General features: G+C 43.4%; 1 protein-coding gene across 2 annotated transcripts in view; it reads left to right on the top strand.

Moving 5' to 3' along the window:
- The window catches only part of LOC147897093 (uncharacterized), a 43825-nt gene extending 29208 nt beyond the window's left edge, over nt 1-14617 (top strand). For both annotated transcript variants that reach the window (XM_087381729.1, XM_087381728.1), the window contains exons 11-14: nt 341-406; nt 13278-13325; nt 13422-13979; nt 14118-14617. In XM_087381729.1, coding sequence (XP_087237855.1) covers nt 341-406; nt 13278-13325; nt 13422-13979; nt 14118-14228 — 783 coding nt within the window. In that variant the 3' untranslated portion in view covers nt 14229-14617. The remainder of the gene's footprint in view (nt 1-340; nt 407-13277; nt 13326-13421; nt 13980-14117) is intronic.
- The last annotated feature ends 259 nt before the right edge of the window (nt 14618-14876 follow it).

Consider the following 14876-nt stretch of genomic DNA (forward strand, 5'->3'; position numbering starts at 1 on the left):
AGCTACTAAAATTGACTTTGTTTTCGTATTTTGGTATATTTTCATCTGATTTGATGAACTGTCATACAATGTGGCATTCCCATTGCTCTTTCCACTACGCTTATAAGTCATTGCATAATGAATTTCTTTTTGAACTCTCTCCAATAAGTTTTGTTTTAGCATTGCTTTCAAAATTGAATTGCAATTGTATTGTTCTCACAATATGTATTATGTTTGATGTTCTTGGGATATGGCGCTGAATGTGCATTCCACTATTCTAACTTTGTGAATATTTTTTTCAATTGTCATGGTTTGAGCAGTAATGTGTGTATACAAATTAACAATTTTCTTTTTCGGTCAGGTTGCAGATTTGAAACGCCAAGAAGTGGTTGCAACACCTGTTAATTATGATCACGAGCTTTGCAAGGTTGACAGTTGTTTCAAGTTTCCTAAAACATTTTGTGTCCACCTTGTTTTGCTCTTTGCTGATATGTGATGAATGTACTTGCGCATGTGCTCATAGTGAGAGAGAGAGAGAGAGAGAGAGAGAGAGAGAGAGAGAGAGAGTCTATTAATGTCTCGAGAGACCAACAGGTTTATGGGACAACAAAAAAATCATCTAGTACATCTGCTTAGGGATGGCACATGGCAACTCACAAGGAGTGCAAAAAGCAGCTCCAATTATTTAGGGGCACCTAAATAATAGTTTGAAAACTGTGGTCAGGCATACATCGGTTTAAGATTGAGAGTCTTTTGGTTTAGATTTAAACTCTTTGATGATTGCTATATTGCTCATTTTCCATTCTTTGGAGCCTCATGTACTTTTTGGAGTTCATTAGCCTTCATCCGAAGCTACTATCTTCTACTATCCATGTCTTGGTGCCTTTCAAGGCTTTGGTTTGGCTAAGAATTGCCAACCTATCCTCTCGTCTTGAATGTGACGGTGGCATGATTTTGTGGTGTGCATTGAAGTGCCTCAACTACTGAAGTATCCCAAGTGAGCATTGGCATGGCGTTAGCTACGTCTTCAAGAAATGTTTAAACGGTAAAAGAACTTTGATATCATCGCTTCGCCAATGCTTCAGCAAACCTCCAATCCTCACATTAAGTGCAAGTTTTTCTCTAGCTTTCTCTTCCTTCAACGCTAAATCCACATGTTTATCGAGTTTTGACTTGACCTTGTGCGAAATCAAATTATCAAGCTTAGAAATAACATGCAAAGGAGGATCACTCACACACTGGTTTACAGCTTCTTGAATGCGTTCTTGGTTAGATTGCTTCTTGAGATGTGAGGTGCTTGAATACATTCTCCATTTATATTTTTAGCTCACAGTTCTCCCTTTGAAGGTTGTCGATTTGCTCTTACGGAACCATTGTGTGTTTGCATTCATCTTGCCATGTTCGGTTTTCGATTGGAGAGGCTCTTGCAAAAGAACTCACGGCTTGTGTGAAGGACTTGACCTTTGTTTTGGTCATTGGGCATTTCCGTCGACTTTTTTGCCAAAAGATTAACGTCTCCATCAAGTTTCATCAAAAGATCAATGTCAAATTTCACTAGAAGATCAACGTTCCTGTCAATGGTCTTTTTCGAGCTGCAACGAGCTTTAGTGAGTTGCTGTGTGTGAGCTGAGAAGGAAAATTGTTAGCGGCTAGGGTTCGAGTTTGAAGTTGCTATGTGCAAGTGGTGGCTAGGATTCTTCACACTCGACTATGGCGCAGCAATTGAACAAAGGATTCGTCAAACTCGACTGTGGCAACAATTTTCTGTGATGTTGATAATGGAGTTGCACGACTACGAGCTCTTTGAACATTGGGGGCGGCTCTTTAGCTCTGCTGTGGCCGCTCTTCAAGCTATGGTTGTTAGGGCTTGGCAAGTAGATAAATGCTCCATGGCTTCACTGACGCCTTGGGCTAAACCATGGAGCTCGGCTCAGCTAGGACGCGAGAGAGAGAGAGAGAGAGAGAGAGAGAGAGAGAGAGAGAGAGAGAGAGAGAGATCCGCAGAAAGCCGTGCTATCTAAGGTAGGTTGAGACTGGAGTTGGAACTCAGAATCCGAAACCCGGCACTGTGATGGCATGCCTATGAGCAGTGAAAATGTGTTAGATTTGCGTCTGTCAGGCGATCTCATGCTATGGGGGCAAAGGGGGACGTGGTCTCCTCGATCTTTGAACTCGTTGAGCTAGATCTATTACAACTTTCCTCAGAGGAGACCGCGCGAGACAAGGGGTCACTCTGAATATGACCTCAATAGAGGGCGCTGTAGTTGCTCTCCGTGTCGCGAGTGGCTTCTGTACTCCCCTCTCAGAAATCCAAACTGCTTGCATATCGCCTAGCTCTTACTCCTCCATCCCATTGTGTTCTGGGGTTGACTCAAAGACATAGAAATTTGTGACCCGCCGTCGTCGTGTCTGATCAGTCTCTATATTCTATGGTTTGGTCGTCCCCTATTGCTTTGTGATCTATCGTAGTACGGTCTCCGTGTGTCTACGTATCTCAAGCATATAGAGCCCAACACAGACTTGGTCATGGAAGTGGATCGATCGTGATAGTGGGTCGAAGCCACTCCCATCCTGGTAGAGATAGTAGTATCACCCTCGCATCTTGTAGTAGGTTGGGCAAGCGCAGAGAAAGTGCTCCTTTGTCTCAATCACTCCTAGTGTGCATAGCATGCACATCCGTTGCTCTGGGTAAACGTGTTGCTCTCCTTGTCTCAATCCTTAGTTGATTGGATGAAACCCACATCTGCCCACCAATAGCGATCCTCAATGCATGTGAGGCTCCTCTGTCCTCGAGATATTGGGGGGGTCTGATGATGAACCCCTCCTTTGAGGCGCTCAAGAAATGATTGCGTTGAAATTGGGTCTTGGTGGGGAGCTCCTGATCCCCCCTCTCCAAGTTCGAGATGTGTGGAGTTGAAGGAGATCTAACCATATGATACGGTTAATCTCATCTCGTGAGATCGAGTCAAGGGATGCATCTCATACTGTACTGAAGGGAAGGGAGTCTGTTCATTGTGGTCCTGAAACTGTGCTTGGAAGCACTGTCTCTCCAATTGTGCCAAAGCACCTTGCCCCCATGTGAGTCTGGGCTGCATGTGTCATAGGGAAACAGGGTCCTGTGAAGACTATTCCCAAATGTGTAGGACTGCACTATCTCCACTGGCTCATCTCGATAGGTGAAACTAAGTCAACGAAGCATCGCATGTGAGATGTTGAAGGCTATAACTTTGGTCTTCCCAAGGTTGACTGTTAGGTCTCTCTCTTTGCAAAACACCTCTAGGGCCTCCAAATGTCTCTATAGCCCCTTTGTTGAGGATTAGATAAGGACTATGTCATCAGCATATAGCGGTATCTAGATCATCTGGGCTGCATGTGCCATAGTGAATGGGGTCTTGTGAAGATTGTTCCCAAATATGTGTAGGACTGCACTATCTCCAATGGCTCATCTCGATAGGTGAATCTAAATTGATGAAGCATTGCATGTGAGGTGTTGAAGACCATAACCTTGGTCTTCCCAAGATTGACTATTATGTCTCTCTCTTTGCAAAACATCTCTAGGGTCTCCAGATGTCTCTGTAGCCCCTCCGTTGAGGATGAGATAAGGACTATGTCATCAGCATATAGTAGTATCTGTATCATAAGATCAGCCAATCCTTCACCTCCTAGGTGGTGGTCTATGAAAGAAGTGATATCATCAATGTAGAGCCCAAAAAGGGTCGGTGAGATGGGACAACCTTGCTTCAGTCCGATTGTACTTTCAACCCAATCCGATAGACCACTGGGGCACGAACTCTGCCTCTGATTGACTCATGTAGGCTCGTCACTCCTCATATCAATGTCTCTGAGATCTTCATCTCTTGTAATCTCTTCATCATGTGAGATCGTGGACAGTGTCAAATGCCTTTCGAAAGTCTACAAAGCATGCGTAGACGTTTTGGTGTCTAGATCTCGTCTCCTTGATGATAGCCCTTAGAGTGAAGATGTGATCTAGGGTAGAATGTTGTCTCTGGAATCCTACCTGTCTTATTGCCCGTTGCCCTTGAGCCTCTATATGACTGCTAAGCTCCCTCTCTAGAACTGATCCATAAATCTTGGCCAGCGTATGGCTAATCTTGAGGATACGGTAATTCCTAGTCTCCATAGGGTCTCCGACTTTGTGTATCAGCACAATAGTGGTGGTGCTCCAAGTAGGTGGGAAGCCGTGACACAGCCTGGTTGACACACAGCACTCCAAGTAACCATGAAATCCCTCTCTCTGCAAAACACCTCTTGGGCACCTAGGTGTCTCTGCAATCATGTTGTTGAGGAGGATAGGATTATCATTTGTGTAGAATATGATCTATATAAGATCAGCCAGCCATGATTCCTCACCTCATTTTCGGATTACGACTTTTTCTCTTGTGTTGTCCCACCTATTTCCTCTCCTTTCTTGGTCTTGCCAAGTTTAACCGTCAAATACTCTGTGTGTGTGTGTGTGTAATTTCACCAAAAAAAAAAGTGTGCACGCAAAACACCTCTTGGGCATCTAGGTGTCTGTTGCTCAGGAGGATAGAAGGACTATGTCATCTGTGTACAATACGATTTGTATTAGATCGGCCAGCCGTGACTCCTCACGTCCCAAGCGGATAATTATGACTTTTCCTCATGTGTTGTCCCCACCTATTTTCTCTCCTTTTTCTTTCCTTTCTCGGATTATGACTTTTTTGTCTTTAGATTGCCCACTTTCCTTCTTCTCTGGCTGCCACGACACATCCTGCCCTCTCTTCGGTGCTCTTGCTGCAAGAGTGTAAGATCATCATCTAGGAATTTTTTGGTCCCCTTCAACGTGGCTCTCATACTCATGAAAGTGGATCTATCAGCGGCAGTCCTAAATTTAACTATCAATGGCCTTGTGGGTGCGCCATCCTTTTCCACTCGCCACACAGCCTCGTAGGTGAGATTGATCCCCATATTGGTCATGAGTGCCTTTACATCCGCCATCGGGGTGTCACCTATTGCCAAGCCTCTTACCAACACATTAAGGGCTTTGCTGCTCGGTCTTTTCTCCTCCTCTAAGGCATGAGAGATGAAGGCCTTCTTTGGGGCTGATGTACCTTTCTTACCCATGTCTTTCCGTTCTAGAATATTCTCTTTTCCCTCTATTATTTGCTGCGTGAACTCTGCATGTTTACCTTGTATATTGGCTTGAATAGCAGCCATCTCCTTTTTGAAAGTTTCATTTGCTGATTTGAGCTCTTCTAGTGCTTGGTTTGTTTTCTCTTCCGCTTGTGCCTCGAGGGATTTCACATGCTCTTTGATGGTATTCAGCTCTTCATTTATTTGAGCCATATCTTCTTGCATTGTTTAACTGAGTTTTCCATTCTGTTTGCATCTACTCTTTCCACTTGTTCAAGTCCCTTTGCATATGATTCCTTAGTTTATGCTGCATCCCTTGTTCCCCAATCCTTTTCTGTAGTGATTCAATATACAAGCTTTGGCATTTGAATCATCAACCTTTTGTATGTTTTCCCCAATGACACTATATTTATGTTGTTTCTCCCTTGTTTCTTGTTTGATGAGCTGTCCATCTTAATCCAAGACTGTTTGTTATTGTTGTGTATGAGAGAACTCTGCTGAATCTGAATACATTGTACTTACATGTTCTCTGGCAGGTCCTTAGAGAGAGATTATTGAAAGACCGAAGTGTCTATAAGATTGAAAGAACATGATACAATGAGTTAAAAGGATGGAGCCTCTAAGCTAGCATCAATACTAGTATGAATACAACAAAGCCATAATCGCAAAAACTCCCATTAAAAAAAAAAAGAAATCTCTGAGCCCATGGAGAAGATGGAAGCATGTGGTAGCTTGTGATGATCGTTTGGGAGCTAGTGGAGGGGTCAAGCCAAAGAGGGAGCTAACGATGTATGAGATTGCGGCAGCATAAAGCTTGTGATAGAGCATCAGTGATGGTTGGCATGTGTGGTCCGCTATGGTTTCTTAGCTATGGTCCTACGTTGGACAATTGTCTCTGTCACCCCTGTCGACAGTGTCTTTGATTTGGTGAGCATAGAAGGAGAGTCCCTCGATTTGATCGCCTCAACATATTGGCGAGTCTGCCATGGCTCTCGCTTTTGTCCTTGGATCCACTGTTGCTTGATTGGAAAAACTTAGTGATCATGTTGTTGTGAGTGGACTCTGGTTGTACACCTTGATCTCGCCAGTGTCTAGAGGAAATGCTACCTGTGTAGGACAACCTCATCAATGAAAGTTGCTAGGCATCTCTAATTTGGGTAAGATAAGTGTTGTAATACTGAAAGGAAAGAGTAGAGTTGACACAAATTCAGAATACTTGCTTATAGAATGAAGAAGAAAGAGGTCCTTAAGTAGGCACCTCATACAAGGTCACTGACATCACTGATGACCTCAAAGCTCCACAATCATCTCCTCAATCTGCTCCTAGATTCACTCAATCATCCTATGTGGCTTTTCCACCACCTAATTTGGGTAAGATAAGTGTTGTAATACTGAAAGGAAAGAGTAGAGTTGACACAAATTCAGAATACTTGCTTATAGAATGAAGAAGAAAGAGGTCCTTAAGTAGGCACCTCATACAAGGTCACTGACATCACTGATGACCTCAAAGCTCCACAATCATCTCCTCAATCTGCTCCTAGATTCACTCAATCATCCTATGTGGCTTTTCCACCACCTAACTGTGCTTGTGGGCACCTAACTGTGCCTCTAGCACTCACACATAGAAACATAAGGTGTGCCTGAGGCATACACCTTGAGATATCCCAACAAACCCCCCCTCAAGGAAATGCCTCAGGCTATGTCAAGGATACATCTAGTCTCATAGTTTCTCATGCCATCTCATGGTGGTCAAGGATAAATCTATGGCTAGGTTCTCATGCTAGCAAGGGTTCCCTTGGGTGTAAGGTAAACAGAAAGGGATACAAACAGACCTTCCAATGGTTATCTCTCCTACATGTACATGCACACAATGTCTGTAGGAGGTACCATGGAACAAAACATACACATGGCCTACATCATAAGGTGACCAGAGGTGTTTACAAAACACACAAAAACACAATAGTTTATTTCATTCATTTTGGAGGACTATCCAGGCTGAGTACCTTGACATAAAAGAGAGATCTGGAGCATACATAGAGATGATTTAAAATGCATAATCTTCATGGGATGCCTCATCTTGTGGAGGCAAAATATCCATGTCAAGGCAAGGTCTTACCACATGGGTAGTGTCTAGTGCCTTATAAGATGGTACTATGATAGAACAAGTGGATCTGAAAGTCATATCCTTCAAGAGAACAATTATCTTGTCATCTCCATAGTTGTGTAGAGAAGCATATCTTAGGTATCTGAGCTTCATCTTTTTCTTTTACTTGGAGTCAAATAAAAGTGCCATGAGAGGGTAGATCTCTGTAGTTGCTTCCTTTTTGGCAACCATTGTTTTGGCAATCTTCAACAAGGAAGTCAGGTTGGCATTTTCATCCTTTGTAGCATAACAAGACATTGCTTTATGTTTTGGCTTTTCACATATTTTGCATAAGCAAGCCATGAGAGGCTCTAACCCAAGTATTGGGTAGTGTCTTCTCTCTTACAGGGCTTAGAATAACAACTGAAATGCTTCAAAATATAAGCATTTAATGTAGCAAATAGTAGTGACTAGATTTCAAACAATGATGCTTCCTTTTACATGCTTCATAGAAGTGGATGAAATAAACACTTTCCAATCACAACCAGGTCTAGCAAGTCAAAACAAAACTGAAGAAACACTTGTAATGAAGTTATTGAAAACTTCAAAAGACCAGAAATGCTAGAGTAGCATTTTATGTAGCATCATCTTCAAAACTTGTCCAAAACTGTCAAAAATGAAAAGCTGAACTTGGAGGGCTTGTAGCTCACTCTTCAAAGCAAGGAAAAGAGGGCTTTCTGAAGCAAAAGAAAGCTCATATACCAGAGAAGGTCCAGCACAGAGGTTGGACGAAATGGTGCGCACTTTTGCCCGGGAGAGTTGCTACAGGCTGAAACTGAGTTTTGACGATTTCTCCCTCGTTACTGAACCAAATGACCTGAAAAATGGCTCAAAATCTTCGTCTTGAGGTCGCCCATCTACTCCTAAGAGGGCTCAGGCAATGGCGGAGTATGCAGGGAGTATTGAGCAACATAAGAAATTCGCTGTTTGGAGAATGGCAGCCACCACAGACGTTTTTTCTTCAATTGCTTGCAGGTGGAAGTTCGCCCATACTAGAGGAGTTTCCAGCTCAGAGGGTTTGGGCAATGGCTGTTTGTAGATGGAGAACCAAGCTCTCAAAGATTTTGGGAAGAAAGAGGAAAATGGAGAAGAAGAAGATGAAGAAGAAGATGATGATGTGGCAAAAATGGGCTCAAGGGGGATCAAAGGGCTCTGATACCATGTTGTAATACTGAAAGGAAAGAGTAGAGTTGACACAAATTCAGAATACTTGCTTATAGAATGAAGAAGAAAGAGGTCCTTAAGTAGACACCTCATACAAGGTCACTGACATCACTGATGACCTCAAAGCTCCACAATCATCTCCTCAATCTGCTCCTAGATTCACTCAATCATCCTATGTGGCTTTTCCACCACCTAACTGTGCTTGTGGGCACCTAACTGTGCCTCTAGCACTCACACATAGAAACATAAGGTGTGCCTGAGGCATACACCTTGAGATATCCCAACAATAAGAAACTAGATACAAGGCAATAATAACGACCTTGGATCTCATAGTATACAAGGCATTTGAAAGCAAAGTGCTCCTTCGACTCATTTTCTTTCAAATATCACAAAGTATAGATGCGACCCTCTTTGGGTATGCCCTTGGTCCATCCACTCTAAATGAGAAGTAGGTGTGATGAGACATGGAATTGCTTGATTAATATGCTCAAGGAGTGGGGGAGATGGATCTATGTATATCTTGGTGGGTCGATGAAGCCCTCCTATAAAATCCATAGGAAGTGGTCCTTGTAGAAACTAAGGTTCATAGGAAGTTCACTAGGTGCCAAGTTCAAACCAGGTCTTGAGTCAGTGTAGCCGTAAGAGATTCTTTAGGATAATCGGATTCACCTCGCGATATGTGAGCGGGACGGAGAGAGTCTCACCCCTATACTAAAATAGGGGTAATTTATCTCTGTGGAGCATAGTTACCAGGGAATGGGAATGTTTCAGGAATGTGGGGGGTCGAAACAGGAATGTATCGGGAAGAGGGAATGGGGGAATGGGAACGGGAATGGGATATGACACATCATCAAATCACATGGAAACATACCAAAATATTTAAATAAAATGGGGGTTGAGTGGATGAGAGGAGGGGCTGAGTGGTTGGAGCAAGTAGGAGCAGCAAACTATGGCCAAAATCATGGCCAAAAACAGCAATTAAGTGACTTTTACCACTCTGTGACCTGTCAGAAGTCGGAACGTGGTTTGGGAACGCCGGAATGCCATTTGGGAACGTTCCCATGGAGTTCCCTCATTTGGGAACGTTCCTAGTCGTTTCGGGACGTTCTCGTGTAGTATGCCTTCATGGAACGGCGTTCCCACGTTCCAGGAAGGCGGAACGACGTTCCCTGGTAACTATGATGTGGAGCCCTAGAATCTCAAACCATCTGTGTGTGTATCTGCATACCAATACCTCTGGTCGTCCTCAATTGCCAAAGCCATGGATGAAGATAGGGCAAATTGTGGTAATCAATGTTGGCATGTGGTGTAAGAGCCATATCTTGACGTGATACATGTACATGATAACTTGGAATGTTGCATCAAGCTGGAGTGGGGATGCTCCAAACTCAGCCAAGTCTATATGACATGGGTTGAAGGCTTTTTGTGGATCATCTAAAGAGAACTTAAAGCCTCTCCACTTGAGCACAATCTGTCTTTAATAGGTTTGCCCCCAACAAGGGCTGCCATGCATACTCGTTGGTCGGACCAAAGAGTCAAAGGGAAGAGACTCAGCCCTGGGATCTTGGATGAGAGTGAAAGCAGTATCATTCAAGTCATTCAAGAGCAAGAGAAACGACCCCCAAGTATGTATAGGATGCAACAAGCTCCAATGATAATCCATCAAGTGAGAAGTGCAATTGGTGCATGGTTGATCTGAATGTATTGAAGACAATGACCTTGATTTTACCAAGATTGACCTTCAAGTCATGTGTCTCGCAGAATGCATCCAAGTGTTGTTGGAGGCCCTCTAATGAGGATGAGAGTAAGACCACATCATTTGCTTATAAGTGGATTTGGATCAAGGATATGGCAAGAGAGCAACAAGCCCCCCTAGGATCCCAATGAAGGTCTCGAGCTCATCCATATAGAGCTCAAACAAGGTCGGTGATAATGAGACCCTCCCCCCTGATCCCCTCTCTGAAAAAGAAAAAAGAAAAAAGAAAAGTAAAGACTTCTATCAAGTATGAAGAAACATCAAGAGCAAACCTCATGGGAGAAATACGTCATGCAAGGCATGAGAAAACTAACACCCTAGGAGGGCAAAATTAAACTCTAGTAAGAGAACTAGATGATTCTCTAGCCCTGCAAAGGGGGAAAAGGGATGTGATTGCCAAAAAAGATCCATAATATTTGACATGATACATGAAATAATTTCTTAGCAAACATAATCAAGGGCAGTCCTTATCAGTAAATGCCCTCTGCTTGGCCTTGGTTTCCACTTCTCAATCTTTTTACAGTCATTACATTGCAGGAAATGTCTAGCCTGACAAAGGCAAGTAGTTTGAGCATGTGATACTTCCCTGTGAGTTGAGTGATTTCCAGGGAGTCTTGACTGGTACTTTTCGAGTAAGCATATAATGCTTGCCATAGTGACGAATTACATGCTCTCTCTCTCTCTCTCTCTCTCTCTCTCTCTCTCTCTCTTTCACAGCCCGTACCTCTGCACCTCGTCAGTACCTCCGTCGTTCGAATAGCCCGTCAGAAGGCAGCCAGTACCATACAGTCCCGTCGTCCGCACCTCTCCCCCATCCATATAGCTCGTCAGTAGGCAGCCAGTATCGTATAGTCTGTCAGCAGCAGCCGTACCTCTCCCTCCATACTCGTTAGAAGCAGCTAACTAACCCTAACCTCGAGTTGGGCTAAACCCCCAACCCAACCCGAGGGTTAGGTTAAGCTAGGGGGTTCAAACAGACAACCAACTATGGATTGTTGGCCTAACCTCTCCTCCAAGTCCCCCTCAACTCCCTCAACGTCCATCAACACTCAGTACTCTACAGTTGCAGCCGTCACACCCCTTCCATATGCACGAAATTACCAGCAAGAAGGCTCAAAACGACCCATCCTTGGGCAACAGGATCATATTTTTTTTCTGCAGCAGGCAGTGAGAGAGCTACGATTGGAATTGGTAGAAGTAAAGGCTCGACTTCCTATTTTGGAAGGCCTTGCTAAGCAGGCAATAATTGATGAGGTTGTAAAATCTTGGAAGGATTCCCTCCCTACCCCGCAGCTAGTCTTCACAGTCAAAGATCTTGTTCACATTGAAGTACGAAAGGAAGTGATTGTGGAAGTGGACACCAAAGCATGTAAGTCAGATATTCAAGCAAAGATTAAAGAAAACGAAGCTAGATGTGATAATGCTTTGCAGATTAGAATAGGGGGACTCCCAGAAGATTGGTACAAAGAGGAGGACACATATAGTGAGATATTGACAAAGATCAAAGCAAGCTTGCCCAACCTTGAATTGGTGGATGATGATGACGACTCCAGGCCAGCTTCAAAATTGGTGGATGATGATGAGCAGGATGATGACGACCCCAGGCCTGCTTCTATTTTGCACTATAAAGGTCATGCAATCCTTGCGCTGAAGTCAAAAGATATGCGGATTAAGCTTCTTCGACAATCTTACAAGTTGAAAGGCACCAATGTATGGATAGAAGAGGAGCTTACACAAGCTCAACTTAAGAATAAGGCAACTGAATTAGCTAAAGTCAGGGCTGCCAGAAAGGATGGAAAATGGGCAGTTTACCGTGAAGGCGTAGCACTAATCAGAGAGTTCAAATCAAAACCAAAAGACTCTCGACAATTCGTGACCGGACATGAATGTTCTGGTTTGACAATTGTGACGATCACTTCCGATATTCAAGCTTTTTCTTCAGTTTTGCAAGTATCCAGTCAGCTTGTTGGCGACGATGAGTAATCGTCCAACCCAGAGGATAACCAAGATGACGAACCAAGTGAGTGGGTTGAACAATCTCCCTTGTCCATAAAAGATTACGCTAGTCTTTTGAATGCAATGGCAACAACTTAGAGGCACACGCACGCATGCAAACAATCTCCCTTGTCCATAAAAGATTACGCTAGTCTTTTGAATGCAATGGCAACAACTTTGAGGCACACGCGTGCGAGCGCGCGCGCACACACACATTTCTTTTGTGTGGTGAGAACTTTAGTACCTTATATTACAAGAGAGCCAACCCAGAAATAGGTAAGTTAAAAGTTTACATCAAGAGAAAATCTCAATATACATCATGATCTATGCATTGTGTTTGTAGACAATCTAAAAGTGATTGCTGCAAAGATTGACGAAAAAAACAAAAGGAGAGAAAACTGGATCACCAAAGACTCTGTGATTTCTATGTTTCCAAAGAGTCTAGAGTGCCCAGTAGTGACGGCCGGATTTTGTGTTATTTTTTCACGCGCATACACACACACACACACACACACACACACACACACACACACACACCCCTACCTTTTCTCTCTTCTACTTGGCCTTGTTCGTCATTGAAGTGGCTGTCTCTCTTTGCCAATCCCCCCCCTACCCCGCCCCCGCCCCCAGGTTGCCGACAAAGGAGGGCATTGCCACACATGGGATTGAGGATTCTTGCCCTCTTATCTTATGTATTTCTGAAATTTTATCCTTATCTTTGGATCTCTCATTGTTCCTTCATTGTTCCTGCTGCATCTCTTTGCAGACTATGCAGTGGGCTTCCGAACATATCCATTACTGATTGCATTACCGAACTTGAATTTCCTTGCCTTCGTGAGGTTGGTGGGGATCTGCTTGCCAGGGTCTTGCTAGAATGTGCTCGACTTTTCTTTAGAGGTTGAGGCACGCAGGCATGTATGCATGTGTGCACACGTGTGTCTGCACACACATGCACATAGGTACCTATGTCTGTATACATGTATACACACATGTATGCATATGTTTATGCATGAACATATACATTCATCCCTAAAAACATAATATAAAATATTTATCATACATGTACACACCACTACAAATCATTTCTTTGGAGCTGTATTTATGCAGCTAATCATGCTTTTGCAGGTCCGAGCTGTGTTGGGAGCTGAGAAGCAACATCTTCTGACTGAACTGGTAATCCTTCAAAGGCTTTTATACATATCAGTTTAAGAGTGGACAGACCTATGATTGAGTAGCAGTTTTAATTTAGGTGCTTCCTGTTGCATGTAGGCAAAGTTGCGTTCTGGAAATCAAAATCTTCAAGTTGAACTTGTGGAATGGCAAGAAAAGTTTCATGCTCTTAGTAAACATGTCTCCAACATAGAGACCACAAATGTTGGCAAGACCAATGCAAAAAGGGCTGGGAAGAAGTGTCAGTCTTCAAATGCATCATCTGCGGATCCACTCGAAATTGAAAATAGCTGCACATTGCATCAAGAAGGTCCAGAAAAATGCAAGATCTGCATTAATGGAGGTCTTTCAGCTCTTGAAAACGCTACAGATATGGGAGGCACCACAGAAAGAAAAGGGATGGATTTTCAGGAGTGTCCAACACCGACCATCAAGGGAAATACCAGGTCAAGGTGCTGTGCAAGCCAGAATGGTTGCACAAATTGTTTGGGTGACCATCGTGGCTCGTATACTAAAGAGGGTCAAGTTGACGACGGTCTACATGAACAACAATCCAGTCATGTAAAAGACCACTCTTGCCATAAGACAGGTTATTGTGACTTCTTGAGGGATAATCTATTGGCTGCTGCCCACAGGGAGATCGTCAGACTAAAAGAGGTAAATTCCTTTACTGGCTGGTGAGGAAAGTCTGCTCATGACTACCGAATACTCTGGAAGGATATATAAAGAGATCACTTCTATCTATTAACACTGAATTTTGTAAATCCTTTATGATGCTCTAATTTTCTGATGCAGATCAATCAGTGTCTTATGGCAGCCTGCCAGAATGAGTTCAGGCTGGTTAAAGAGTGGCATGGAGATATAGCTCGAGAAAGCACGAGTCCAGAGGATTTTGCTCTTTCGTGAGTTAAGGTGAAAAGGATGTTTTGTTGGCATATTTCAAGCCTTTTTTTTTTCCAGGGGGGGGAGGGGGGGACGGTCGGTCTATTGTGGTAGGACATGAACAGAAGTTCATGCTTTAAGCTCCTACTTTATGGCTGCTCAAGGTATACTCGGCAGCTTGCGGAGGTAGAAAGGAGACATTGCTGTTTGTGAACATGTGTATGATATCAACTTTGAGGTTGATGTATTTTTCGGGGAGGATGGTAATGCAATATCATGTTTTTGGAGATTGGGATTGGAAATAGGTTCCTCCTTTTTGTTGCATGCATTGTAGGAAAAATCTTGTCATGCGAAGTCTACCACATTGACCTTGAGATGAAGCTCTTTGTATTTATCGCCATATAATCTTTTGAGGTCAGCCATTATTTGAGCATGTCCTTGTACACATCTTTCTAGTGTACCTTGTGGGCTTTATAAAGGGTCTTGGCTGTTGGTGCGATTTATTTGTGCAAATTCATCCCTTCTGGTCATAGTGGAAGCAGGGAAATTTGTCTGTTAGGACATCCTGCCCATATTGCACCAAGACAAGATAGTGCTAGTGGTTCTAGTTGCTTTTGTGGAAACCATTTCTTGAGGATGCAAAATGACTGTTTCTGCTCACATGCACATGAG

The sequence above is a fragment of the Dipteris shenzhenensis genome, chromosome 11, assembly GCF_047967505.1.
Source record: "Dipteris shenzhenensis isolate YYH24624 ecotype China chromosome 11, Dip_SZ_1.0, whole genome shotgun sequence".
In the NCBI taxonomy this organism is placed as follows: domain Eukaryota; kingdom Viridiplantae; phylum Streptophyta; class Polypodiopsida; order Gleicheniales; family Dipteridaceae; genus Dipteris; species Dipteris shenzhenensis.